This window comes from Coffea eugenioides, chromosome 2, assembly GCF_003713205.1.
Source record: "Coffea eugenioides isolate CCC68of chromosome 2, Ceug_1.0, whole genome shotgun sequence".
Lineage (NCBI taxonomy): Eukaryota > Viridiplantae > Streptophyta > Magnoliopsida > Gentianales > Rubiaceae > Coffea > Coffea eugenioides.
Window position 1 is genome coordinate 78,904,363 of NC_040036.1, and position 27,209 is coordinate 78,931,571.

Below are 27,209 nucleotides of genomic sequence, written 5' to 3' on the forward strand. Positions count from 1 at the left end.
CAACAACTTTTGACCTTGTGTGATGTTTCAAAATCTGTTTAATTGAACAAACTATCATTGATGGTTCATCTCAATCGTAGGGAAAATAGAGGCTGTTTAAATTGCGAATTTTTTCGGAAAAAAAGTTTTTTGAATATTTTCTTGACACGTTTTTAAATTATTTTATTTTAACCTCACATACATCACATCATTATAATATAATTTCATCATAAACGTACTCTAAAAGCATTTCCCAAGGCAAAATCAATATGCCCAAACTATACCATATTTGTTTTAAAAATAGTGGTATGTTTGGATGGGAGGTTATTTGAAATAATTACTGTAATACTTTTTATGATGTGATATATGTGAGATAAAAAGATGGTTAGAAATTATATGTACGCTGCAAATAAAATAAAATTTGAATTTTTTATTCGAAAATATTGCAATCCAAACACACAACAGAAACGTGAATTAGAAAATCTAGTTCAACCTTGAAAATGTAACTCAAGGTAACCCACGCTGAATTAAGATTGGAGAGTCCCAACACTCCCCTACTTCATACATCACACTGGAGCATTATCTAATTGAACAAAAGGCCAAATAAATCCCAACATCAAACTGATGAACTGATAATTTTGGAATGGTCTTTTGGGTCCTCTCGTTGTTTGTTTGCAAAACCTTCAGAGTGTTTCATCAACCAAAATCTCTCTATTTCCTCAGGTTTACGGCCTGGAATTCTCCCAGCTATCAATGCCCACCTGCAATATTAATTCTCAACCATCTTCCCTCTAAACTAAAGGAGTAATCAGAATTGAAGGCAAGGGAAAAAAAATTCAGGCTGGAAAATGATACCCACCTAAGAAAAGTTCAGCAAGTACAGTGTATTATCCACCACACAGGGTCAAAGTTTTTTTTTTTTTTTTTTTTCCGCCTCCACGTTTAACCCCTCACGAATAGGGGGTTTTTCCAGAAAAAGGAAAGAAAGGAAGGAAAAATGGTACAAAATTTGTTGCCAGTCCAAATTGTACTTGTTTTGCCACAGCATGGACTTGTTCACAACGCATATACTGCTCTGATACTTTCTTTCTCCACATTCAACATGTATATCGTCAAGACATAACAGATTATTGAAGAAATTGGAGATTACTACGGGGAAAAAAAATTCATGTAATGCACGTTAAATATTATTGTTCTAAAATATGTTCGACAAACAACCTAGTGCAGGCCATTAATGTTTAAGTGAATATAATAGTATAGCAAATTTTGTTGAGTTGGTTACCTGTCTCCGACCAGCTTGTGCATTCTGTAGATGAGGTCTTCTTCCTGTTCAGTCATGTTGATGAAGTCCCACGCAATACTGCTCACCTCTGTGTTAAAGTACCAAATTACCGGTCTTATATAAAAATGGACCAAAAAAAATGATGAAGAAAAGTAGGGAATGAAAACTTGAATTGACAGAGCATAACTTTTTTTTTTTCGGAAACGATAAACCTAATCTATCCTATACTAAGGGGAAGGGGCAGATCTAAGGAGGTCCAGGGATAAATCCGGAGGGAATTGAACGACCACCGGACCAGACGGGTACACAGCACACCCGCCTGAATTTTTTTGGAAATAAACCACCTAAATGTGACATTTTTGGTGGGAGGCAAACCCCACCAACTAGGTGGTGGCCACTGAGCCAATGGCCCAGTGGTTACAGAGCATAGCCAAAGTGGTTAAAAATTGGAATTCGGACCAACCTTCGTACGAGCAAGATTTGACGATTTTCCGCTGCTTTGCCCGACCATCATCCATTGTCGAGAACTAAGAGAGAATATCAAGAAAGAAGATGTGTGGATGCCTGATGCGGACTTTGAAGCACGAGAGGCTTTTTTTTTTTTCCCTTGGGTTAAGTTGTGGCAGTTTACTAACTAGCAAGCGCGGGAGATCAAATGTGCATAGTTGGTTCAATTCACAGGAGCGGATCACTTCTTTTTTATGGGATCAGATGATGTGGGAGTTGTGTTGATAAATAATATGTAAATATCTCTTCAAGTAAATTAATAGTTTTGAAGGCATAGACCTGGACCTATGATTTTAGAGACGTGCTTTGATCCGTGAGAATAACCGGAATCAAAATCATTCAAAATTTTACTTTATCTAAGGAAAAAAATTTAATAAATGCATAGCAATATACCGACAGAATTCATAAAGGCTACCTCCAACTCCAAGCCCTTAATTTCTAATTGGTTGTATACGTATATACATACGTGCAGGGTATTCATATATGTCAAGACACAACATGGGACCCGTAAGGCGTCCCAAGTCACAGACAGCATCGTCCGCAGCGGGGGCACGATAAGGGATGGCATTATCAAACGGACAGACAAATGCTTGGGATCCAAACCAATCGAGCCACTCGCTGATTATATCAATTTCACTAGTCTCCTCTAAAGTTTGATAACAAAATTAGTCCAATTAGAAAAAATAACATTAAAAAATGTTTTAAGAAGAGAGATTAAACTTTTATTCAATAACTACTCCTTATGCGTGTATATAAGTTGTATTAGTAAAAAAATAAAAATAATTAATACGCATATTTCATCTTTCAAAAAATTCATATTTAATAAATTAGACAATACAAATAAATAACAAAACTGCATTAATGATTACAAGATCTAGCAAAACAGACTAATCATCTTTTTTCATATGATGTTTGCTATGATTCTTGTGATTTTGAACAGAAAAATTTTCTAATTTTGCCTTTTTCTTCCTCCTTCCTCCATTAGGTAAATTTTTTTGAATATATATCTAATGGAGGAAAGAGGGAAAAGAAAGGTAAAATTCAAATTTTGATGTTCAAAATCACAAGAATCATAACAAAACATTATGTCAAAAGAGATGACTAATCTGTTTTTTTTAATCTTGTGATCATTAGTATAGTTTTGTTGCTTATTTATGTTGTTTAATTTATTAAATGTGAACTTTTTGAGCGGTGAAATGTGTATACTTATTGTTTCTAATTTTTAATTATTTTACTACTACAATTTATATACATGCATAAAGGGTATTTATAGAATAAAAGTTTCGTTTCTCTTTTTAAAGTACATTTTAATGTTATTTTTTGGACTAATTTTATTATCAAAATCTTAACCTCGAGGGAGATTTATGTAATATTGTAAATTTCAAGAAAGACTAGTGAATTTGTTAGAAACCTCAGAGGAGGTTTCTGAAATTATCCCAACATAAATTGATATGGCTCTCAAAATTTACGGAAACTCAAACCCTCATGACTATTATCCACCTCATTGGTTCCTTTATATACGTGCGTGTGTGTGTGTGTGTGGTTGGCTGAAAAAATCTCGTTGGATGTGCGATCTTTTTAATTAGGATAATGGTTATTTTATGGTAGCTGGTAACCAATCCACAGTTTTAAAATTTATTAGACTAATAGAACTTATTTAAACAATTAGGATATGATGTTTAATTTAAAAAAACTGCAATTATCCGAACTTACCTGCATATGTATAGAGTTGGTTACAATGACTAATTCTTGTATCTATAATTATTAGTTATATGATACTAAATTCAGTTAGGAGACCCATTATACATCTATCATTTTTTCCACAAATTTTGAACTTCACTCATTAATCCTAACTCCCTTCTACCATTTCCAAACCGTTCATTCATCGCCACTAACTCATGCGCTTTACTATTATGTTGTTCCTTTCTTTTGTTGTATACAATTAATTTCCTTATAAAAGCATATTATTAGTATCTATATTACCATATGATTAAAATTATTTTTGAATAACAATCATAAAAGTATTAAGTTTTCTTTTAACCAAATTTCTTATAATAAACCAATTCTTAGTTTCTTTAATTACTATAACTTTAAAATAGCAACTAAGGTGACATTATATATGTTACATATGAAATCAAAGACAAAGAAAACCAAAAAAAAAGAAAAAAGAAACTGCCATAAAAATTGAAAAAAATTTCAACCTTGATTTTGAATATCTCACACTGATAATAAATAAAACGGCATAGAGTTTAATTTTCATATTTTTCTAATTTGGATATGTTTTGTATTGTTTTCAATGTTAATTTAATTATATTTTTTCATTTTTAATCTCAGTGTTGGATAACTCTATGTCCCTGATCCTATTCCATAACTTTAGAATATGGAATAAAATTTTTGCTATTAGTATCTACGAAATTATAAGGAGACTGGTTACTTGGTCCATGAACACTTCTACTCGAGCCTTCTACATTGTACAAATATTATTACTATATTAATTACTAAATAAAAAGTAATTAATTACTACATTGTACGAATATTATTACTATATTAATCACTATAAATATCATGTATACATCACAAAAGCTATTCATGAACAAGACCTTTACTATATTGATACCTTTTTCTAATTACTCTTTTTTTTGAATAGCTCCTACCCCTCTTTGTACTTTTTCAACCCTCAACTGTCAGATTCAGAATTCGAACCTTGAATTTAGAAACTATAAGAGTCATTCCGTAAGACACTGGACCTTCTCTAATTACTCATTTCTGAGAACTCTCTAATTTCAAAAACTGATTTAATCATCGGAGTGATTCTTGGGACTTGACTTATATGTGTTGGTAGTTCATTCTTTTATGTAGGTCATATCCATCCAAGTCGAGCTATCTTAGCCCAACTTAGTTCAGTTTGGCACTATTATTTAAGGGTGCATTTGATAAATTTGAAGTATGAAAACTGAAATATGAAATTTGAATCCATAAGCTATTAAATTGTTAAGTATTAAATTTAATACATTTGAGTGTACATGACATTCAGTGATAAGTGAATAGTTTATCACTTATTTCGAGAGCAAGTTTTATCTAAAAAAATCTAATGCCGTTTAATTAATTTAGATATTCAATTTTTAGTTATCAAACGCATCGGAACATGTTAAGATCTGAATCCATTAAATTTAAATGCTGAATTGGATTATCATATAGGATCTAAGTGTTTTTATAGCTCTCTTAGTTTAATTTTTTTATAACACGTGCAACTCATTTCAAAATAATATTAAAAAACTCATTTTAGAAGAGAGAATATAATCTCATTCCAAATATTTCAAATTTGCCATTTTATTGTCTTAGTTTGTAGTACAAGAACGTGATAGAACTATAGGAGGAGGAGGAGGATCATATTATTAATAATCAGGGACTTTGAAACTTCTTCTTCTTTTTTTTTTAAAGCACAGTTATCTTTTTGAAACGTTGTTCTTCATTTGCATTTCAATTCTTGACAAATTTTGTTCAAAAAGATGGATGCAAGCTCACCTGGAAAAATCGTCGATCAATGACACGTATATGCGAGTTCAGGACATAGTACCTTGTAACGACAAAATACAAGTCAACGTCATAATTTACTAGCATATTGTATCAGATTGAATTTTCCGTAAACTATTCCTACCGAATGACTGACAGAGCTGCGTAAGACACATTCCAATTTCAGGCTACTACGCAAGTAGCCAGAAAATCAAAGGTGCCGGGTAACCACTAGGCCAATGGCTCAGTGACCACCAGGGAGGGACTTAAGTTCCTCCTTGGACTGTTGGTGAGAGGTTCAAACCTCATCAGTAGTAAAAAAAATTTAAGGGTTGTGTCATAGCACTCTCTTGATCTAATTGGATCTGTATACCCACTAGCCCTTATTACAGCCTCCTTAGGCTCCCCCTAGATTATGATAGAGTAGGTTATACAAATGTATTTTTGCTGACAAAAAAAAAAAAAAATCAAAGGTGCAAGGTGGCTTTGTGGGTGGGGGGAGGGGGGCCCACAGTCTCCCTACTAGGGGAGGTGGGAGGGTGCGGTCCTGATTCTTGACTGCGAGGGATAATGCCAAGAGCAGCTTGGTGTGCCGCATTCTTGAGTTTTGGAAAGAATAGGGAAGAGAAGGTTTATTTATTAAATTAATTTTATATGCACTCACGAACATGAATATATGTTATTATCTCAATATGAATTTCAACTTCAATTCTTATACATATAACATCCATTCATATTGCCAATATATATATATATATCTGTATATGCTATAAGCATATATAGGATTAATTCTTATTTAAATCAAAATTTGCTTCCATTCACAATATATAAGTTAGTGTTTACGCTCTATTTACCTCTTATAAATAATTTAGATGTAGAAGAGCATTCTCACCGAAAGAATTGTTATTCGTACCATTAAGTGTAGCCAAGATGACATATCACTCGTACTTATTCCATTTGTTAGAAGATGACATATCACCCGTACTGGCTCGATGGAAAAACGAACCTCCATGCTCAAGCTGATACAACCATTAGCCTTAGGCAAGTGGCCACCACCAAGCCATATTCAAACTTTACCTCCCATCAATTTGTCATATTTGTGGTTCTTCAAAAAATTCAGACGGGTGATCCGGTGGTGGTTCTGTCTCCATCGGTCTCCCATAGATCCAGTTGGATCTCCCCCTAATTAGATTAGGATAGAATAGGAGTAGGAGTAGAGATGACGATTGAACAAAAAATAAAAATGCTCAAGCTGATACCATCATCATCATCACATACACACATACGTGTGTATATACGTGTGTGTGTATATATATACACACATGGGCCCATGTGTACACGCACATGGGCACCTACTTTCAAGTTTCCAGTAGGAAGCAAAAAAATGAGGACAGAGGGAAAAACGAAAAAAAAGGGACCAATGAAGCCTACTTTTCGGCTGGTGCTTGCGATGTACTTATCTCCGGACCCTTGCCATTCTGGACCAAACTACACGGGTTAGGATTACCCTACCGTATGATGCAACATGTAACACTTGTGATACCGAAAGTGTTTGAGTTAATTTCATTTTGTCCCCTCAAAAAACTATAAGTCAAATTTCACTTCAGTCTCTGAATTTTATAATGAAACACTTAAGTCCCTAAACTATAAGATGTGTTCCAGTTAAGTAAATTCGGTAACGGGATAAAAAAAATTGATGGTGTATTAAGAGTGTGAACAGCACCTTCGTGTAGCATGATTGTGCAAGTGTTACAAACCAAAAAAAATAGGGACATAAAAGTAATTTCATCTTTTGTAAGTGTTATAAACCAAAAAAGGGACATAAAAGTAATTTCCTTTTTTTTTTGGTCTTTTCCTTCTTCATCATTCTTTTTTTTTTTGTTTTTTCCTTTTCTTCTTCTTCCATCATGCCCTTTTCTCAACTTTTCCGGCCAATATCAAGAAAAAAAGGATGGAGTTCACTGAAAAGAACCCAACCAATTGATGCAATAGGCAACCTCCTATCCTTTCCCCCTATAGTTGTCATTGACTCTCCAATTTTTTCTTCCCTAAGTAGCATTATCACCAACAGCAGTAGCTTCTTCATTGGATCTGAAGTGCTGCCGAAGTTTGACCCGATCCAAGTGGTGCAAGTGTTCGTTTGGATTACTGGCGGCGAAGTTGGAGCAGCGAGTTCACTAGCTCCCAAAATCGGCCCGCTCAGTCTCTTCCCCAAGAAAATTGGGGAAAAGAAACTACAAAGGATTGGAAAAGGCCTCTAGGTCATCTTTATGCTCATCGCCCAAAATCGTCAGGCCAAAAAAGAAAATTTCAAGTAGAATGCATAATTTAGACTACAAAATTGGGGATGTGAACTAAATTGTCTAAAAGATGAAAACAAATTGAAGGTGTACTTGGTTGAGATTTCGAAATTGATATCACAATTGGATTCAAATACAGAAGGTTAGTATGCTTTAGTAAAGGGGGAAAAAATATGGGAATTGCTATCCGATAAGTTTCTTGCCTTTTCTTTCAGTATTCTTTCACTCAATAAAACCTTCAAGGCCACTGTAACCTCCATGGAAGATCCCATACCAACAGATCCAAAAACAAATTTCAAGCTTCAAGTTGAAATTTTTTTTAACTTCTTGATGCATGTTTTATCCCTGGAATCTTTGATATTGAAAAGAAACATAGAAAAGTAGGAAATTCGATGATGGCTAAAGCGGACAGAGATCAGCCATTATCAAAAAGAGGGGAGAGTCAATATTAAGAATGGATTAATGGTGATGGGTTTTGGTGACCAGCAAAATGCGGGGGCGGAAAAGGGATTGGAAATAGTGGGGTGGCGGGGGTTGGAAGGGGAGAGGTTAGAGAGTGACAGCGGTGGAAGATGGGGTGGTAGAGGTGGGGATGCGACTGGGAAGGATGGGGAAGACGAAGAATAAGGACAAAAAAAAAAAAAGAAAAATGGAAGGACAAAGAAGAAGGAATTAAAAAAAGGTAAAATCATCTTATGCCCCTATTCTTTTGGTTTATATAGTTACACAATCACACATTAATGGAGTGTGTTCTTCACACTCCTAATACACCATTAATTTTTTGAATTCCATCATTGATTTTGCTTAATTGGAACACATTCTATAGTTTAGAAATTTAAGTGTCCCATTTTAAAATTCAAGAATTAAAGTAGAATTTCATATATAATTTGGAGGGACAAAATGAAATTAACCCAAAAGTGAATTGACTGATGCTCTTTGTCAGAGATTGGAAGACGAGGCAAACTTAGAAACATAATAGTTCATCATCTCATCGGTGAGCTGCGTCCGAGATTGTGAATTTATTGATGCTCTTCGCCCCAATTTAAACAAGAGAAAGGGCCAAAATGTGAAACAAAAATCAAAACGCCGACTCCCAGCTAAAACAGATACAAGCCATTGCTTACCCCAATTTCTGCTCGCACACAAGAAGACCTTAGCAATCCAAGAATATCTGTTCAAAAAAGGTAGCAAGGCAACCTTCAAAGAAATGCGGACACGAGTGGTATTTTAAAAGGGGAAAAAAATTGATTCTCATGTTCACACCCACTTTAATGTTTGTTTAGGCTTATAGGAAAGATGCTTGCTAAGGCTCTTTACTCCATGGGGAGTTTTCGCGGGCTTGCCTCTGCCACATTTGTCTGTGTGACAAATTACACACGTTGAGGATAGAAAATCAGCTAATAGCATTCAAAGGAGAAACCAAGCTGATGTGCAAATGTTTTACCCTTTTCCAAGTCTATAGCTAAAAAAAATGTCTAGATGTATACACTAGAGGAGTATCGTGCTCGAAGATGGTAAGTAGGGCGAAATAAAGGACATCAGACCAAAAACTCATCTCGTCCACCTTGTTTCTGCAAAAAGCAGACGGGTTAGTTGACCCAATCTACAAGATGACTGACAATTTTGTGTGGTATGTATCAGCAACATAAGCTACAAAGCCGTCTTCACCACAGATGACAATTTTCATTCTATACTTGGCTACTCAATTTTCAGATTACCTACAGCTGAAGAAGTGTATCTAAATACAAAAAAAAAAAAGTCATAACTTACAATCTGCACAACAGTGACAACAAAGCTTCTAAAGCCTCTGATACAGGCAAATGAATAATCCAGTAATTGGCCATTAAACATTGGGCAGCATTGCAAATGGGATGCTTCTCACCAAGGTTGGCCCTTTCCTCCAAGACGTCGTGCCAATTCCCAATCTTTTTTCACTGAGTGGCAAGAAGCAAAAGAAGATTCAATATTCTTCAAATACGAGAACCAAAATTATCAGCATCAATGTCCAAAGTGCACAGAGGGATCCACTATGACTTGGAACTGAGAAAAAAAAATGGAAATCTGAAAATGGATTTATTTGTTTATCACTTTAGAGCTGGATGAGTAGTCGTAGCTCAGGAACCAAAGTACTACTCATGGGCCAGGTACTAGAACCAGTGCTTCAAACTGTCATATACAGTCCAAAATGTGAACACTTGATTACTTTGAGTTACAAATAGAGTAGATGACAACAGTCATATAAATAGCAAGTGTTATGACAATGGAAACAATGCTTCAAAAAACTTCCATAAAACTCATAAATGAATTACCACTCAGAAACAACAAATTGAGGACATTCAAGAAAGACCAGAACTTACTAAGTGTTACGCGCTTTGCATGGATTGCACATAGCATTGCATCCTCAAACAACTGAACCAGGTAATCCTCTGCAGCCTATGAGCGGAGTGAAATAATCCCCAGTGGTTATCCACTAGTGTTGATGAATGAAGAAAATGTATTTTACCATATACACTGATCAAAAACCAATAAAAAATAAAAACCACACAAATAATCCCCAGTGGTTATCCACTAGTATGTATTTTACCATATACCTGAATAGTGAAACTGAAAATTAAAAACAATAAAAAATAAACTGTCTACACATAAACCACGCAAATTACTGCAACTACTAAGACAACCAAAACATTGGAAAGACAAACCTATCAATCTAAAATCTTTCTTACCTCCTGAAGTGCCACCAAGGCTTCAGCTGTCCAACGAGTAACATCTAGTGTATAAAAGTTGCTAATTTCTTTCACCTAGATTATAAGTAGTAATCAGAACCTACAATTGGAATGAAGAACAAAGCAAGGAGTATACAACTTCCTTTACTGAATAAAATGACAGTCACAGACAGTAAAAGAAAGATAGAAAGTGCAGGGGATACATGTTGAAAAGCAAAGAAGAAATTGCTCTAAGGTTTCGTTTAGTTCTTAAGTTTCGCCTTTATGTCTTAGAAGTCTGAAATCCTGGAAATGATATTCCAGGAATTCCAGATCCAGTCTGAAATAGTTTTTCTTATGATGTTGGTTTCACCAGAAAACTGACAAGATATCTGGGAAAAAAAATTATGTGCACATTAAGAATGAATAAGTTATCTCTAATGTTATCCTACTTACTTGTCACCCCAAAACTAATTATCTCACCTCCATACGATCCAATAGAAGTTAAACAAAATCTAAAGTTGCATTAGATTATCCCCCGTACAAACTTAGCCACACAAGGGAAAATACAAAATGAGTAATTCAATCACATCTAATGCTGTCTAATATTATGAACCAAAATGCGTCATGACCATAACATCTGGATCATTTGAAATGCAAGACAGCCCAAAAAGCTACAAGGAATTCTATACTATCTCTAGCACTTGAAATTCATTGTTTTAAAAAAATATACTTAGCATATCATAGCTGTAACTGGAATTTGCAAGGTATTGGAAATGTAAACTCTTTCTTTGCCAGTTTATTTCTAATTCCTAACTCAATCACGGATTCAAAATGATCAAGCCGTCAAATTCACAATCTCCAAACCAACAAAAATAATTAGTCATAACAATAATAATAACCCCATAACAGTGATAACAACAAACTAACAAAGTTAAACATACAGCCTTCTTACACGCCCATGGCAAATCATGACCAAGATGCAAATCATGCAAATACATATGCATATAATGGATAGGGCGTGTATGGAAAAATAAGAAGAGAGACTAAATCTGGACTGACTGTATCTGCATGCATACTTGGAATCCTGGTTGAAAGACATCTATAGCCAGGAGGAGCAAACTCAAAGCAATTATATGACATCATCAGACCTTATTCAAGAAAACTAATTTGCTCTACTTAGCACTCATATTTTTACTTTGTAGTCATATTTGCACACAAATATCTACTAACACATGACAAGCACAGACATCTTCAAACATTACTCAGTTCATGAAGTTGTCAGTGTACACTACGAATTGACAATTAGTTGAAGCATTCATTGATGACGTGCTTTCAAAAACAAGAGCTTATGCTGATTTAGTGTAGGGGATGTACCCTACAACATCAACAGTGATGCCCATGAGTTAGTTAATCAACATTCACTATTCTAATTTTCTAGCAGAAAACAAGTTTACTGAAGCAATTAATCAAAAAACAGAGTCATAACCCGACAACAATACAACTGACAACCTCAAGATCATGACCTACAGAAATTCAACTACATATACAGACAAGACTGCTGTAGAATGAGATTGCAGAATCCAATTATCTCTTACAAAATTTGGGCAAGATATATTCAAAGCTCCGTTACAACAGTTAAAGCCTCAAACATCAGAACTATGAGGATGCAAGTACCCGTATTTGTAGAGCAGCTCAAAGTTCACATGTGTTAAGACATGAAAGGACAAACTTTACTTGGCTGTCAATGCTTTCGGGAAGTGGGTTCTAGGTCGACTTTCAGCCTAATATCCCCAAACTATATGTTTCATATGAAACTATTACAAGATTTCGAAAATATAAAACACCTAATATAACATTAATTAAAAATTCTAGTACAGATCTTTAAGTATGCATATAAACAGGTTGCCCCACTCATAGGCACACTCACAAGCATGAATCCTGGACAAGCGTATAGAGAAAAACAGAAACAAAGCGGAAAATTACAAGTCTAATGAAAGGAGCAGCAGGAATGAGGAGTTTCCAAGTCCTCTGGAAATGCCGAATTTCCCTAAGAGCCACCGTCCCTGGCCTGTGCCGATATTTCTTTTTCTGCCTTCCCGCCTGTCTCGGACCTTTAATCGAACACATAAGAAACCAAAATCAACATTTCCCCCAAAACCAGCCCTCACCTATAATTCTCTGAAGATATACTGAGTTCACATTTCCACTAAAAAAGGGGAAAGAAAATTTCACAGAAGAAAAAATTAACAACTTTCTAGATTTCGCTCACTTGTTTTTGCTGCTGGGCTCCTCGGACTTCTCCTCGTAGGCGTCTGTTAACTCCAAAAATATATATACATATACATAAAACAAATTAGTCAAACGGCGTAGTAATGCGTCTAAAAAATGGAGAGAGGGAGGGAAGTGAAGAGGAGTACCGCAGCAGCGGAAGAAGTGGCGGTTCCGGCAGTGGCGACGCCTGAAAATTGACAGGGGAAAAAATAAAATTAGGGTTTAAACAAAAAAAAGAAAAGAAAAGAAGAATCAATTACTGAAAATTCAGAAAAAGAACGAAGAGATGGGAAGAAAGGAATAACCGGTGGGTTTAGTATGATTTCGGGTTCGTGAAGCCGGGTGTTTGGTTCTCGCCATCAATTTTACTTTTTTTTTTTTTTTGGTTTCTTCTTGTTTTGAAGTAGTACTAGTAGAATAAGGAGGTGGAGGGAAATTGATGAAAGTTGAATTGAGTTGTGAGTTGCAACGGTAGGATAATCTTGGGTTTCCCGCTCGATTTCAGTTTCGATTTTGGTGCTGTAGTTATTTCGGTTTGGGTTTGGGTAAAACCCGTATCGTCTCTGATGGTGATGGGTTTCCCGGCCTTTTGTAATCCCTTGCAAGTAAGTTTTTTAGTGTTTGTTTAAAATTTTACTGTAATTTACTGTAGAAGTTTTTAAAAAAATTGTTGAAATGTGTTTTTTTTTTTAATATTTTGAAGTGTAGAGTTTAAAAATTTTGAGAAATTTTTTGAGATTATTGTAGTTAAAGTTTTTAAAAAACTTGTAGCAGATAAACTTGGCAAAAAACTTGTCTGCCAATACACTAATACGTGGCTTAAAAGTTCATTACTAATACAATTACGTGTTTAGATGCTGCTACTACTATACTTGTTAAGCTATAATGACATTTGTGTCATGGATCCTATTAGGATTTGTTTGCTGACCTCAGAAGGGCTTTTATGATTAAGTTTTAGGCAAAGATTACTGCAACTGGTTAATTTGAAATTGATTTTGCCCCCCTCCCACCTAAGGAACAGCTTCATAATCAATTGCTTTTTGGCACTGTTTTATTCATAAGTAACCAAAGGTAGTACTCCTCATAGATGGTTCTTAAGCCTTGCATGTTTGATCATATTTTCTCATCTTCAATTTATGCATAGTTAGATTGATAATAGCGTATTGTGTCCGCGAATCTCACAAGGCATAAGGTGAAAAATAGATTATAGGAGTCTTTTGATTCTCCCTTGTAGGGCTGCTGTCCTGGCGAGTCGAGTCATTCGCAATTAACTTGCCAGCAGCTTTGTCAAATGCTCAACTTGAACTTGATCGGTAGCTCGATGCATATAACAAGTCAAGTTCGAACCTTCATTTGTGCAATTCGAGTGCTCATCGAATAGCTTGATTATTAGTATATTATTTATCTTATATTCTATTTTAATTATGAAATGACTAATAAAGATTTATGTTTTAGGTAATTTACCATAAATGTTGTCTACTCAATAAAATCTATAAATGGCAAAAAATGTGATATTGTAATAACTGAAAAAGAAATGAGAATTTTAGATAGCTTACCATAAATTTTTGAGCTTTTTTTTTTCGAGTTTTATTTTGCGCCCTAGAACTTGTTAAAGTTTGAGACTAGTCTCAAGCTTCAAGTAGCCGAGCTCAAGCTTGGAAATGCATTTTGTTGAGTTGAGTCGAGTTATATAATTTTTTGTCCGCTCGAGTTCAAACAGCCTCATATAGCATCGAGTTCGAACTCTAGCATAGCACTACACGAACTCAACTCGACTCATTAACACCCCTACTCCCATGTAGTCTAAAATTGTGAAAACATGCAACAAAATAAGAAACATGAGAACAAAAGAAATCTCCCCTTTCAGACTGAGCTGGGCTCTTTCATGACATAAATTTCTCGCAATTGCAATCCATCTAATCCTCTGCTTTCATGTTTCTGCATATAACACCTCAAGATTCAGAAAAGAAAAAGTTTTATTAGATCACATCTTCAGAGAGAGACCACGCATTGAACATTGCGGATTCATGCACAGAGCCATTTTTTGCCTGCAGATGCGATGGCCTGCTTGCAGCTGTCAGTCTATGTATTGCTTGACAATTACACAATCCCAAACAGTCCACCAGACCCGGCAGGTTTTGATGAATTGTGCACATAGTAAGATGCCCGAATCAGGCATATTTCAAAGACGCAATTAGGAATCCCTTGTTTAACACCAGACACTTCTAAGTTGTGGACTGTAAGAGCATGGATACGAAGGAAATGTAACGATACTAGCATTCAAGCATCATCAACTTTCTTCATTCACCCTTTGCTTACTGTCCGTTTCTCATGAGTTTAAGATGGTGAAATCAAGCACATCAGTAAACCCAAATAGATCTAAACCTAACCACACAACATATAAGATGTTACTCCAAACCAGAGATGCCGCAACTAACTTAAGTATCGTCAACTGATGGAAATCGTGTCCCTGGATCTTTCACTTAGGTAATCACAAGTTCAAAAATTTTCAGCGAGCAGCACATATTGAAGAATTCATGAAGTAGCTCTGCCATGTCCTGACTCAAACCTGCATTTTAAGTGCCTGAAGCTTAAAAATTTGCACTTCAAACTTTATGGTTGTGCAGGCATAGGAGATGCTGGAGGCTTCAGATCCGGATACTGCAATTGGATGAAAAAAATGGCAGAAAAAAGAGGCATTAATGAACTTCATCAAATTGTTTGCAGATCAACTTGGACGGTAAAAAACAAAAAGATTCGTTCCTAGGCGGGGAACAGCAGGGATAACTGAAGATATTTGGTTTCCCTCCATTGCTATAACCTTTAAACTGAAACCGTCCGACACATATTTTCTTTACCCATTGACTTTATCAAGTACCAAAATTTGCTGCCAAGTGTTGGCTTGAGGGAGGAACATCCTTTTGTGCTATCAGATGGCCAGAAGATAATGACCAGTTGGTTACAGGAATATGTGCCTGCTGAGGGGCTTGCTTTGTTGCATAAACATAAATATCATTAGACAACTGCAAAGAACTTACATTAGGGTAAGGAGAAAGAGGTCTTGAAATTCCAGGCAGTGAATCTGTTTCAACTTCTGCTTTAGGAACTGAATTGATTTCTGCTGTTGGCTCTGCGACTGCTTCTACTTTAGATGGCGCATCACTCACCCCAGGAACCGATTCAACTCTCTCTGTCGTGCTACCAATTGTACCAGGGTTTGCTTCTGTAGGTGCAGGTAGCGCCTTGCTAGTCACGGGTAACGGTAGAAGAGCCTTCCCAATTAGCTGAATTGAATAGAAAGCAGAACGGAACATATCATGAATTGAATTAGTAGAACCAAATATCATCCTTTAGAACAAGAAACCCAGTTATTAATAGAGGAAGGAGCAAAGCAAAAAGAAATTAAAGAACATACAAACTCGCATTCAAATAAAGGAGACAAGTTCACGAAACTAAGAGATAGATGCAACGGATTGGTAATTAAGTGTCATGCAGCTTACCTTAACATCACCTACAAGCTCCTTAGGGGCAACCTTCGTGGTAAAAAACTCGTCAACTTTCTCTAGAGTTTTCTTCCTATCCTGTCAAAACAGAGTGGAGAAATATTTGCACAGTTTCTCACGTCCAGAGCATGTTTTAGCAAAAGCATGGATACAAGGCTCTATTGGTTTACATAAAATGTCTCGAGGTATGCATAAATGCTTTTTTGGATTTTGGCAGCTAAATTTGAGTGCTATAAGAACAGGGAAGGACCTTTCAAGATCTTACTAAAGAATCTAAATAAATAAACAAAACACAAGTCATAGATGCTGCACAAATAAAAGGACCTTCAAGGTTGAATTGAACAAGTGGACTCTCATTCTCTCCAGCACATGGAGAGGGCAATTTCAAGGCAATATCATTGCGGAAACTAAAAATAGCATTACACAAACCTCTGCAAACAGGAATTTTTGGCCAATTAACTGGAAAAGCGCAGCTGAACCTAATACTTGCAGAATTGTTTCGACCTAAGAAAGGTATAAAAACGTTAGCAGCAATCCTCCTAAAGAAACACGATCATTAGCCTTTGAATGAGAAAGCATTAGTCTAACCTCTGAGAATGCTAGCAATCCTAATCCAGTTGCAGCAGCAATGCCAAGAATCACAGATGTCGCATCTGCCTCCTGAAAAAACAAAGTGGATTAAAGCTTTTACTTCCAACTATCATAAAAGATTGACCTAGAATACAGCATGCATCCGGACACATACACCAACGGTACCACCAATTGTGTCAGTCAAATTGCTGAGATCAAGGCTGAATTTCTTTGGAAGAGTCCACGGAAGACCACTGCTCTGCATTTTCAACACTCAAAATATAAGTTTCAATTGAACTATTGCATAAATTAATAGTAAAGCCTAAATGCTTTTACATAATTGAAAAACGTTTTTTAGGTTATGCAGCAACCATCCATCCTCGGGATCCTTCTGCTCCATCTCTGATTGCATAAGCAGCTTTGAAGCCATTTGCTGTCACAAGCTCAGCAACCAGTTCTGAGTTCCCATTAAATCTGGCTTCACCAAAGGTTAACAACTTACAATTGAAATTTATACGTCAATGTTCAGAAAAGAGCCAAAAGGGAAACTTTTGTAGACATGTTAGGGAAAATAAATAGAACAAGCATTTGCAAGCAAGAAAGCTCTCTGTGCAAAAGACCTTCAGAAAATATAAGTTAAATGTAGACCACCTCCGGCTGATGAAGAACATTAGATCTTGTAGTAACTGGATGACTACAAAATTCAAGCTTTGCTTAAATAAGTGTGATAAGTGTATGGTTTATTCCTCAAGAAACCTGAAAGTAGCCCTAATTGAATGACTACAACATTCAAGCCTACCTTAATTTTTCATGTGCTTAACCTCAGAAACCAATGCCGATGGAGTCCGAACCTATCACTGAAAGTCTATGATAAGGCTAATTACTGACTATGGCTTAGAAGGATGAGCTAGAGAACTTAAAATTCACTTGAATGATGCTTCAGCAGTAAATTTTTTAGCCGAAGCCCTCAATAATGACTACAACTGCAACAACTTCGTCAAATAGAATTTAACTTGATTCTCAGTTTTTTATATTTTATATTTTTTCCGGCTACATGAGGCCTCATTGAACTAGTAAACAGTTATGGCATCAGAACAATGCAATGTACAACAGTTCGGCAATAGATTTTTACACGTTGGTCAGTCTGATACAAAGAAATTATGTGGTTTGGAGCACTAATGATGTGAGTCATGGTCAATGAAGGCATAATGCAAAGTGTCTGATTGAAATCAATGTGCTATCGAAGTATGTTTGTCTTTCCCCGACTTGTCGAGCTTTAACTTGGAATTACTATTGAACTTGGGAGACATTCTAGCCCATTGACATGAACAATAAGAAGTGAAGAAAGAAAGGGATCATAATCTTACTTGTCTAGGATGAATAGTGTAGTGTTTTCTGGTTCCTTAAACTTTAAAGACAATTTCTTCAAGAACCCCAGCTTATCATCACCTTTATAAGCAACAGCCACTGGCTTCTTCTTCAAACCTCGAACATCCGGACTGCCTACTCGCCTTAATTCTACCGGTGGTCTTATATCAAGCAGTTGAGCACTGGCATCATCATTCAATTTTGCATAAGCAGCCTTGGCAGACTCAACACCCCATGGCTTAGACTTACCAAACACCTGAGATAAAAGAAGTGGCACAGCCAAAATGGCTACACCCCCACCTACAACTAGAGGATTTTCCGCTACAAAGTTGGTAACACTATCAATAACTCCACTGACATCAAAGGCATCCAAGTCTAAACTGGGGAATTCCCCCAGTGACTGCTGTAATGCTTCCTCATATGATAGTGCTTCAGCTGATCCACTACCAAGAACGGAGGATAGTAGCACTATACCCGCACCAATAGTTTTCGGTAAAGCCCCAGCTACTTTTGCAGAATCCCTCCTAAAATTTGCTAATGTCGGGCACGTCTTGATCTGAGGAACTGCGTGGAACGGTAGATATTTTCTGGGTTCAGTTCTTCTTTCTGAAAGTACAGATAGTGGGGTCAAACCGACAGCATTAAGGGCCTCCATTGCATAATTCTGGATAATCAGATATCTATTGCTCAGAAAGCCTTAACCGCTTCAAGAATTGTAATTGAAAGGTTGCCTTGAGCCAAAAATTGAATCTTTTTAAGACTGGAATTCTGTCATGCCCAATTGAGACAGTAGTGGGTTTCAAGTTTGATATTTTGATATTTCAGCTATGGTCATGAGTATGGAAAGTTTGGTGATGCGAACTGGGATGACTATCGAACCACTTGCGGAGTGACACGTGGCAAGTGAGGATCGCAGCTTTGGTGATCATGTTGGCTGTATAGTTGGGTGCTTTCGTTGATTTGTGGCTGAGAATTTTCTGAGGAAGTTTATAGAATAGAAACTCTGGTGATGATGTTAAATTGTTCAAGCAGTACCACGATTTCAACGCTCCACAGTACACAGCCCTCTAAGGATTGACGAATGCTAATCTCTCCTACTTTAATGACTTTGAAGATGTTAACAAATAGCTGTTCTGCTGCAACATTACACGCAAGCAAAATTGCAATTACTACTGACTGCCTAATCCTTACTCTTGATGTTGTTCACTTTTGAGCAATTATACCAAAAATAGTAGTATGTTCCAAGACTCGACCATTAATTAATAACATCCATATAGAAGAAAAAATCTCAACGGTTTTTCCCTCAATTGTCAGGCACAAGACAAGAGGTTCCAACTATAAACTTGACAGCGAATAAAACCCTCATCGATATGCCTTGTTTGAACTCCATTTAAGAGTTGTCGACTTGTCATCTGATAACACACATGCAGGCGGAATGATAAGTGGACAATGAATTGCCTAAACCTTTTAATATTACTGTAACAGTCTACTTTATCAGGAAACTATCTATCATAGAATCACCAGTCTCCACAAAAAAGGTAGGAAATGAAGGGGAGCAAAAATGTGAACCAAGTAAAAAAAAAAAAAAAAATTAGCAGTCTTGTAGACTTAGAAACAACTAGTACAACTTTATCAGGAAAAACTACAAGAAAAAACATGTTACTTAGCTCATGTAAAGCTGCATCTCTTGTAGACTTAGAAACAACTAGTACAACTTTATCAGGAAAAACTACAAGAAAAAACATGTTACTTAGCTTACAAAATCATGGAACTCAGGTTACTGAATCTAAGAACACGGCAGCGGTGGGCAGTGGTCGTCATAAGATCTCAAAAAAGTAATCCAAACCTTGCCCAATCTCCCAAATCGAGATGCCAGCACCCCACAAACGAGCTTCCTCAAGCCGTGCAGCAATTGACATCAGTGATGGGTAGAACACGATATGCTTGATATGTTTGTCATCAGAGTACAAGAAAAAATGCTCAGCACTGTTCTTTTCCCATTGCAATACAGGCCTGTGCTGCTCCAGCAAAGAAAGATAATCTCTGCCTAGGATTGGTTCCCCACCTCCTGCAAATGCACATTGAAGGAAATGTAAATCAAATATTTTTCAGCAAAAAACCATTACATGTTACCAGGAATTCAACAAGCAGAACAAAAAATCAATTAAGCTCAGAATCTCATGCTTTGACCATATATTTCATTCTATTTTATCTTCTTCATTTTCCTTAGTGTCTCATCAAATGTAAGCCACATTTCAGGGGAGAAATCAAAAGGGAAAGAAGGAAGATGGTTTCTTTCACTTTACTTTCCTTGGTTGAACATAGAAAATAAGAGGGAAAGAGGTGTCAACATGAAAAACATTGTGTTATCCCCAGACTAGTTCCAGGTAAAAACAGGGGAATTTGATTGCATAAGCTACTTGTTAAGTATGTAAATATGAGGAAGAAATACTTGAAATCTACAAAGCTCAATATATGATAATGCTGCATAGTTTAATATAAATTCCCTGTTACTTTTTCCCGTAAAGACAATCCTTTGGGCCCACTCTCATCAGCCAAACTTCTCTAAAGCTACTTTAACAAGTAATTCTTGAAAATTTTATGTATATTACTTTATCTAGCTATTTCCAATAAGTACAAGTCTTGAATAGCCCTAAATAGAGTAGCTATAACGGTGCTTTAAGTTTACATAAGCTAAACGCAAGACTCCTGAATAGGTTTTCACATAACCATAGCTAGAATCAACCTATGTCAGGCAAAGTATGACAACCTCTTCACACACGTATGCTGTTAGATGCTACCCAGAAATGAACATAATATGGAGGGTAAATAAGAAAATCTTACTCATACCTCCCGAATGCATGAAATCTTTTCCATAGAAATTGATGCCAAGAAATATCTTTTTAGCCAACCCCTGACTGCCATTGTCAGAACCAAGAAGAAGCTTCAAGATGGAGCGGATCCACTTCAAAGGTGCATTGGGACCCGGATTATGAGGAACTGAGAAATCATATGTCATAAGCGAGAAACCATCTACGACGTTACTCAAGCTTAGCAGATCTTCTGGTCCAAAATCATGTGGCTGTAGTTGATCTGAATATGGTGGGCCTATAACATAGACTAAGAACAAAGTCTGCCCATTTCTCTCGAGGATTACTGAATGCATAGCTTCTCCTAGTTGCTTTATAAATTGCAAGGCCTAGACGTTGAAAAAGAAGTAAAGGCTCAATAAGTGGTAATAATGCTACTGTTGTTGTTGTTAACAAACAGCAAAAAGCACCAAACTGCATGAAGTGCTATTACTAAATCAACTCCGACATAACTATATATGTGCCATTTCAAAGATAACTGTCTGATAGGTAAAGCTATCTAGCTGTCTCTACAGATCATCAATAGCGTGCATCAGATATCACAATTAAATCTAAAGTTCAAGGGCTGATCCAGCACACTTCTATGCTCCTTCATAACTAAGGTTCTCACCACCTGTCCCAGCAAATTGAGGCCCATAACTGGCTTGGCATCTTTTATTTTCTCTTAGAATTTTGATAACCAAGAACCTGGGTCAGGCTAGGCTGTTCATTTACCAACTAGGGGCAACCTGAACCAGTTGCCAGGAATCAACCTGTAGCATGTGCCTAACCCTGAAAGTCAGGAGTTTTTCCCTTCGCCAATAGGCCATTTTGATATACTCAAATTGGTGACTAAAAAGGTTGAGCTTCATGACTTCATATGGTAAGAAGACTATTTGTCAGATTTTGAAGAAAAACATTTTTTCCCAAACCCAAGTTTATGTTAGTCATGAAACTAATCAAGAAATGGCGAAAATTGGCCAAGTAAGAAAGCTGAAATTGTGTCAGAAATACTTAAAGTGGTGTAACCCTCATATACAAGAAAAGAAAGGATTTGAGGAGGTAAGCATACCATCTTCCTCATTTCTGGATTATGCAAGACACCATAGTTTGCCCACCTTGACCAAGATTCAAGTACAATACCATCATAATCCATTTCCCTGTACAAAGGGTGCCAAAAGATGTTTAGACTGATGAAAACCATATCTAACAAAGAGGAGACTAAAACAGTCCACAATTTCATACAAGACCAAGGCACAGGAATTTGAATTCTAATTACTTGGAGCATGATGAACAAGAGAAATAATTTAAAAGAAACTAAATCCAAAGGCATTATAACTACTACACACAGGACTGCAGCCAGTTTGCCGTGAACTAGATGGCTAAAACTTTATTAAATAATCATCCAAAGTGTGTCTGGAAAATGCAGCTTTTTCCTTTGCCCCTGTTATGTCCAACTAAAATATTGGTGGAAAATACCCTTCTGTCTTGCAGCAAATCATCATACCCTCTCACTGTCAGTCAGATTGCTGCTGAAGTTTTACCAATGCTCATGGTAACATTGATCTTACTTTCAGCCTCAATACACATACACCAAAAATAAATAAACAAATAAAATAAATAAAAAAATGGAGGAGAAGCCTGATAGAATTATGATTAATATATCCATACCACATAATACAAGCTTTTTAAACATCAACAAGGGATGAGGTACTTATGTTTCAAATCAAGTTAGAACCTGACGTTAGATTTCCTCATAGAAAGTGTTTGATAATATCTCTCCATATTTAAATAAATATAATCCTTACCATTGACCACTGTGTCAAAACTAATGTCACATACAAAAACACAAGAAAACATGAAGCCAAAAGATGTAAGTGATTCTAAAGGAGCACCAAAATTTTATGAAACATCATCTCAGAGAAAACAAAGGTACTTACTTGCATTCTGCTACAATAAGGTTGATGACTTTTTTCCTTTGTTTCTTCTTGGTTAGCAGATCCACAGGGATTGCTTCCAAAACAACTCTTGGTAATATCTACTAGAGCATCAGAATAAGGAAACCGTCCTTAAAGTCAAGTATTGGAGAAAAAGGTGCAAAATGCTTCTAAAATCGCATTTAGAAGATGGTCAAGGGGACCGTTTAAATGCAGATACTCATGGAAGACTTGAAACAAATCAATCAGCACACCAATTATAGTAATTTTATGTACCAGCTTGAAAAATTACAATTGACCTGCGGAAAGTGGAAAGCTGTTCAAGGGTAAAAAGGGATCCTAGATATGGGCAAGAAATATGGGCAAGAAAATGTGTTTGTGTGTGTATGTTTCAGTATAACTGAAGCTTTCTTATTTTCTTTTTCTCCCCTTTCCAGAGTATTTTGCATCAACCACTTGCCATTCTAGTACTTTTTCTATTGCAAACCGTGATTTCCAATTTTAAAGACCTAAGTAGATTCCTTAATTCTGCTTTAGAATGACAGAACATAGAATCTTCACATAACAGGTAATTTGGCCAAACCTTAGCATCACCCTTCATTCTAATATCCGAAATCCATCCAGTATCAGCATTATGTCTTCCGTCTAGAATAAATGTGCTTCCTTCGCTGCCATGAGACAAACTGATCAGCATAGAATTTGAAAGAGGGAAACAAAGCATTAAGGAAATTGAGCAATAAACTGGAAACCAATTGGCAGTGATCGGAATGACCCAAAGATCCCCATTATCTTTCTTAGTAGCCTTCAGAACTGATGCAGAACTTTTATCCTTTAATATACATATAAAAGAGCAAGATTTACATACATTTCTGATAAGATTTATTCAGCATGCAGCACTTGACAACATGAAGATCTGGATTTTATTTCTTTTGATAAAAAAGCTAACATACACCATGGTGGTTAAGGATAAACATCCAATACCCTACCCTGCACTCCACAAGGGTTCACAAGGTGCTTTACAAGATGTATATCCACTCAATTATTTATGACATCTTCACCCGTGTATTCCTACTCAAAACATAACCTACTTACACAGCTTAATTACAAAAGTTTCAGGTAAAAGTTGCTCTCAAGAAAAATAGTTTCTTCACTTCCTCCAGTTGCTTTCCCTTCCCCTATGTGCCCTCACATCTCTTGTTTGTAATTTTCCAAGCCTTCCAATCAATGATGCTTCGTGGCTTTCATTCCAAGTGCAAAATAGTGTCAAACAAACCAGTTAGCAGGTTAAATTATCATTTATCTCTTAAGTAGCATATGCTACTACAGGACAAAAATGCTTTGGTTATCTCCACACTTACAAGTCATTAACCTCATCTCCCTCCCTTTCCACCTAATTTTTCATTTTTAGAATAATTGAGTTGCTTTAGCATATTGCTTTTCTGAATATGCAACCACTATGGTGAAGGAATTATTAAACATCCCTCTGTTTATATCACCTTCTCTTCTTGAAATTTATAACTTTGCTAATAAAGTTTGATTTTGAGACAGTCAACCTGTCTTACACAACAACCTCTAGAAACCAATTAGCAGCAAGATGGGATCACAGGACCATCATAGACGTGCTAGAGAGATAGACAATAGGAACTAGTGCTTGCTGATCATCTTGAACAATAGAAGTGAACAAGTGCAGTAACAAGTGCAGTAACTTATAGCATGCATGAACAAGTGCAGTAACAAGTGCAGTAACTTATAGCAACTTATAGCATGCATGAACAAGTGCAGTAAATCACCATGAGACTGCAGATTCCATACCTCTTAAGTTCATACCACACAGGTGATATATGTGTCAGCTTAGAAGTGAACTTCTTGGCCAGGTCATATCCTTTTGAGTTCCTGCCCCATATATTCTTTAACAATGAAATCTCCATTTAAAAATCAAGAGAACAACAATTTTGCTAACAAAAATGTACTTAAACAAATGCCTGACACCAATACCATTAAACAGAGTCGAAGGTCAAAATTTTTATTTTCTATTTTAGAAAAATACAACAAAATAACTAATTGCACCTAATCTCCCTTTCATTCAGGTTTTTGACTCAATATTGCAAGATCAAACCCCCTACTTTCAGCTGGAGGTTCTTAAAAAGCAAAATCAAGTGTCACCCCAGTCTTCGATTCTGATCAGTGGTACAAACAATAGAGTGTCAGTATCTAGTGCATGTAAAAGTTTAATGCAGTCAAGAACTAGACTCTAATGTTCTTTGGGATTTTTGTTTCTATTTTTTTCTTTAGATTAAATTAATCCATCCTACACACACTCAGTATTTTACATAAGCGGATTTAGAATCAGGACTACAGAAATTACCTAACTGGATCCAGTTTATGACACCCCCCCCCCCCGGCCTTATAGACCATGTGGCATATTCAATAGCCACATGAGTTTTCTTGCGTCATAGTATATCGCTCACTAGTCACTACATTTAATATATCATCATACATTACCATGATCATGTGACTCTTAAATATAGTATTCCATAACCTGGGCTTGTAGACCGGATCTATTAAGTATTTTTTTACCAGATTAATTGGTGTATTTTACAGACTTACAATCAGCACAATGACCTCTGTTCAAATGGGCAAGTGTGGCATGCATCTAGAGCAGCACATTACACAGCCGGTGTGGTTAATTTTTATTCCAAATTGGTGTTAGAGACTACTAGTAGTACTTACTAAAAGAAAAAAAGAAAAATTCAGAAGTTTTAAGTTGATAATCCATTTCTTTAAACACCTATAAAATTTTAACTTCGTATATTATACCAATATCAGCAATAACATGAACAAAAAAAAAAAACTAAATACATAAACACAGAAAGCATCAATGAGGTATTCAAAAAAATTTATCTTATCAAGAAAGGTATTCAAATAAATTAAGAACATATAAGATCTTCTAATGATTAACTTCATAAAAGTGTAATATATGAAAATACCAAGGAGTAATATATGCCAGCACAGGATTTTCAAACTGCCGCCGACTCACATTTTCCGAAACCTTCATATGCTCCTGCATTTCTTGAAAATTTGAGCAACGAATAAATTCCTCTCAATCAAAACTCAATCTTTTCAAGTAACACAATTGAAGAGCAGAGTGCCCTTGAAAAAAAAAATGAAGCGCAGAGCGCGTACAGCGAGGACTTCACGGTAATATACGTCAGTCTTAACAAGGCCTCTCCGGTAAACATCCGGTAGATTCGGGACCGTAGCCGTATACGGTGAGTAGATTCTACGGTAAACGATCGCTGAAATGGCGGGAAATATGATGAAGACGAGGAACAAGGTAATAGTTCGCTTGCGTTCTTGGCTCGTTGGAGTCTCCACTGAGTCCACGTGCCGGTGATCAGACGTTTCAACTCTGCTGGATCGACGGTCGGAGTTGGGTCCGACTCGCCGGTGTGTTTTCTTGCCCATATCCCTCTTAACGGACCTTGCTTCAATCTAAGAAAGAAAGCGAGACTATATAATAATACGAGTGTAATCTCACTAAGCCACATTTTTCCAGCTTAATTAATAATAAATTTTCTATCCAAGATTTTGATAAAAATGACACTAATGCCCATACACGCTCCTACAAAAAAAAAAAAAAAAAAGGCCATACACCCTGATAGTTTTTTTTTTTTTTTTTTCCAAAACGATAATACACCCTGATAGTTGGATAATGCTTTATTGGGGAAAAAAATACTGGTCATATAGCATAAAAAATTTTAAAAAATAAAATATGGGAAAATATCAAAGAGTTGAAAAAGTTTGTTAAAGGGTTAGAAAGTTATAAAAGAATTCGCAAAACTTTTACACTAGTTTTCAGTTGCTTCTTCTTCTTCCTTTAAATTATAAGTGAATAAGTTTCGATAAATTTCGCTTGCTTTGTAGTCTCAGAAGATTATCACAAGTGAATAAGATGTGAATTCGTATTTTTGGGTTACACTTACACTTTGCTTCATATTTTGTTGGGTACTAAATTATTTGGTTAAAAATTGTGAGATTCTATAAAAACATTTTCTACTTTAATTTTTATTTTTCAATCGCCTTTTTTATTTCATATAAAAATGTTACAATAAAAAGATTTCTAAATAATTTTCATTTCCATAGCACTCATTAACTTTATTTAATCTAAAATAGGCACGTTATTAGTATTGAGATTGACAATTTGAGTTGCTTAGACTTTTTTACAAAATTTTTAGCTTTTTTGGTAAATTGCTACAAGACAAAATATATGGTGTAGTCTTCTTAAAATGAATTTAGCAACTATTGTAAAAATAGACATTTGTTAGGGTTACAATTACTACACGTTCAAAAATTAGTTAGGAACATTTTCGTCAAACAAAATATACCTTCTTCATCTTAACCCGTTAACAGATCAATCATGAGGGA

The 27,209-nt window shown here is 35.9% G+C and overlaps 4 protein-coding genes across 5 annotated transcripts; all 4 read right to left on the bottom strand.

Moving 5' to 3' along the window:
* Nucleotides 1–453: 453 nt before the first annotated feature.
* On the bottom strand, nt 454–1,804 carry LOC113763846 (transcription factor TRY). The gene is made up of 3 exons (XM_027307813.1): nt 1,725–1,804; nt 1,262–1,349; nt 454–740 (listed from the first exon to the last, which is right to left on the bottom strand). Exons 1-3 carry the CDS (start codon nt 1,777–1,779, stop codon nt 596–598), a joined length of 288 nt encoding a protein of 95 aa, XP_027163614.1. The 5' UTR covers nt 1,780–1,804; the 3' UTR covers nt 454–595.
* A 7,315-nt stretch (nt 1,805–9,119) lies between these two features.
* Nucleotides 9,120–13,012, bottom strand: LOC113762971 (histone H3-like centromeric protein HTR12). Of its 2 annotated transcripts, XM_027306636.1 has the most exons (7): nt 12,863–13,012; nt 12,704–12,744; nt 12,556–12,598; nt 12,270–12,397; nt 10,305–10,379; nt 9,939–10,014; nt 9,120–9,515 (listed from the first exon to the last, which is right to left on the bottom strand). In XM_027306636.1, the coding sequence occupies exons 1-7, from the start codon at nt 12,915–12,917 to the stop codon at nt 9,460–9,462; spliced, it is 474 nt and encodes a 157-aa protein (XP_027162437.1). In that variant the 5' UTR covers nt 12,918–13,012; the 3' UTR covers nt 9,120–9,459. The 2 variants fall into 2 exon arrangements, with proteins under 2 accessions (XP_027162437.1, XP_027162438.1); XM_027306637.1 differs by lacking the exon at nt 9,120–9,515 and having other exon boundaries at nt 9,966–10,051.
* Nucleotides 13,013–14,468: 1,456 nt separating this feature from the next.
* Nucleotides 14,469–18,854, bottom strand: LOC113762435 (rhodanese-like domain-containing protein 4, chloroplastic). Its single transcript, XM_027305890.1, has 8 exons — nt 17,998–18,854; nt 17,002–17,104; nt 16,806–16,889; nt 16,649–16,720; nt 16,490–16,564; nt 16,058–16,138; nt 15,596–15,841; nt 14,469–15,218 (listed from the first exon to the last, which is right to left on the bottom strand). Exons 1-8 carry the CDS (start codon nt 18,651–18,653, stop codon nt 15,171–15,173), a joined length of 1,365 nt encoding a protein of 454 aa, XP_027161691.1. The 5' UTR covers nt 18,654–18,854; the 3' UTR covers nt 14,469–15,170.
* Nucleotides 18,855–19,666: 812 nt separating this feature from the next.
* On the bottom strand, nt 19,667–26,249 carry LOC113762207 (chitinase domain-containing protein 1). Its single transcript, XM_027305544.1, has 8 exons — nt 25,968–26,249; nt 25,772–25,845; nt 24,597–24,677; nt 23,368–23,452; nt 22,788–22,885; nt 21,920–22,007; nt 20,849–21,197; nt 19,667–20,066 (listed from the first exon to the last, which is right to left on the bottom strand). Exons 1-8 carry the CDS (start codon nt 26,247–26,249, stop codon nt 19,816–19,818), a joined length of 1,308 nt encoding a protein of 435 aa, XP_027161345.1. The 3' UTR covers nt 19,667–19,815.
* Nucleotides 26,250–27,209: the final 960 nt, after the last annotated feature.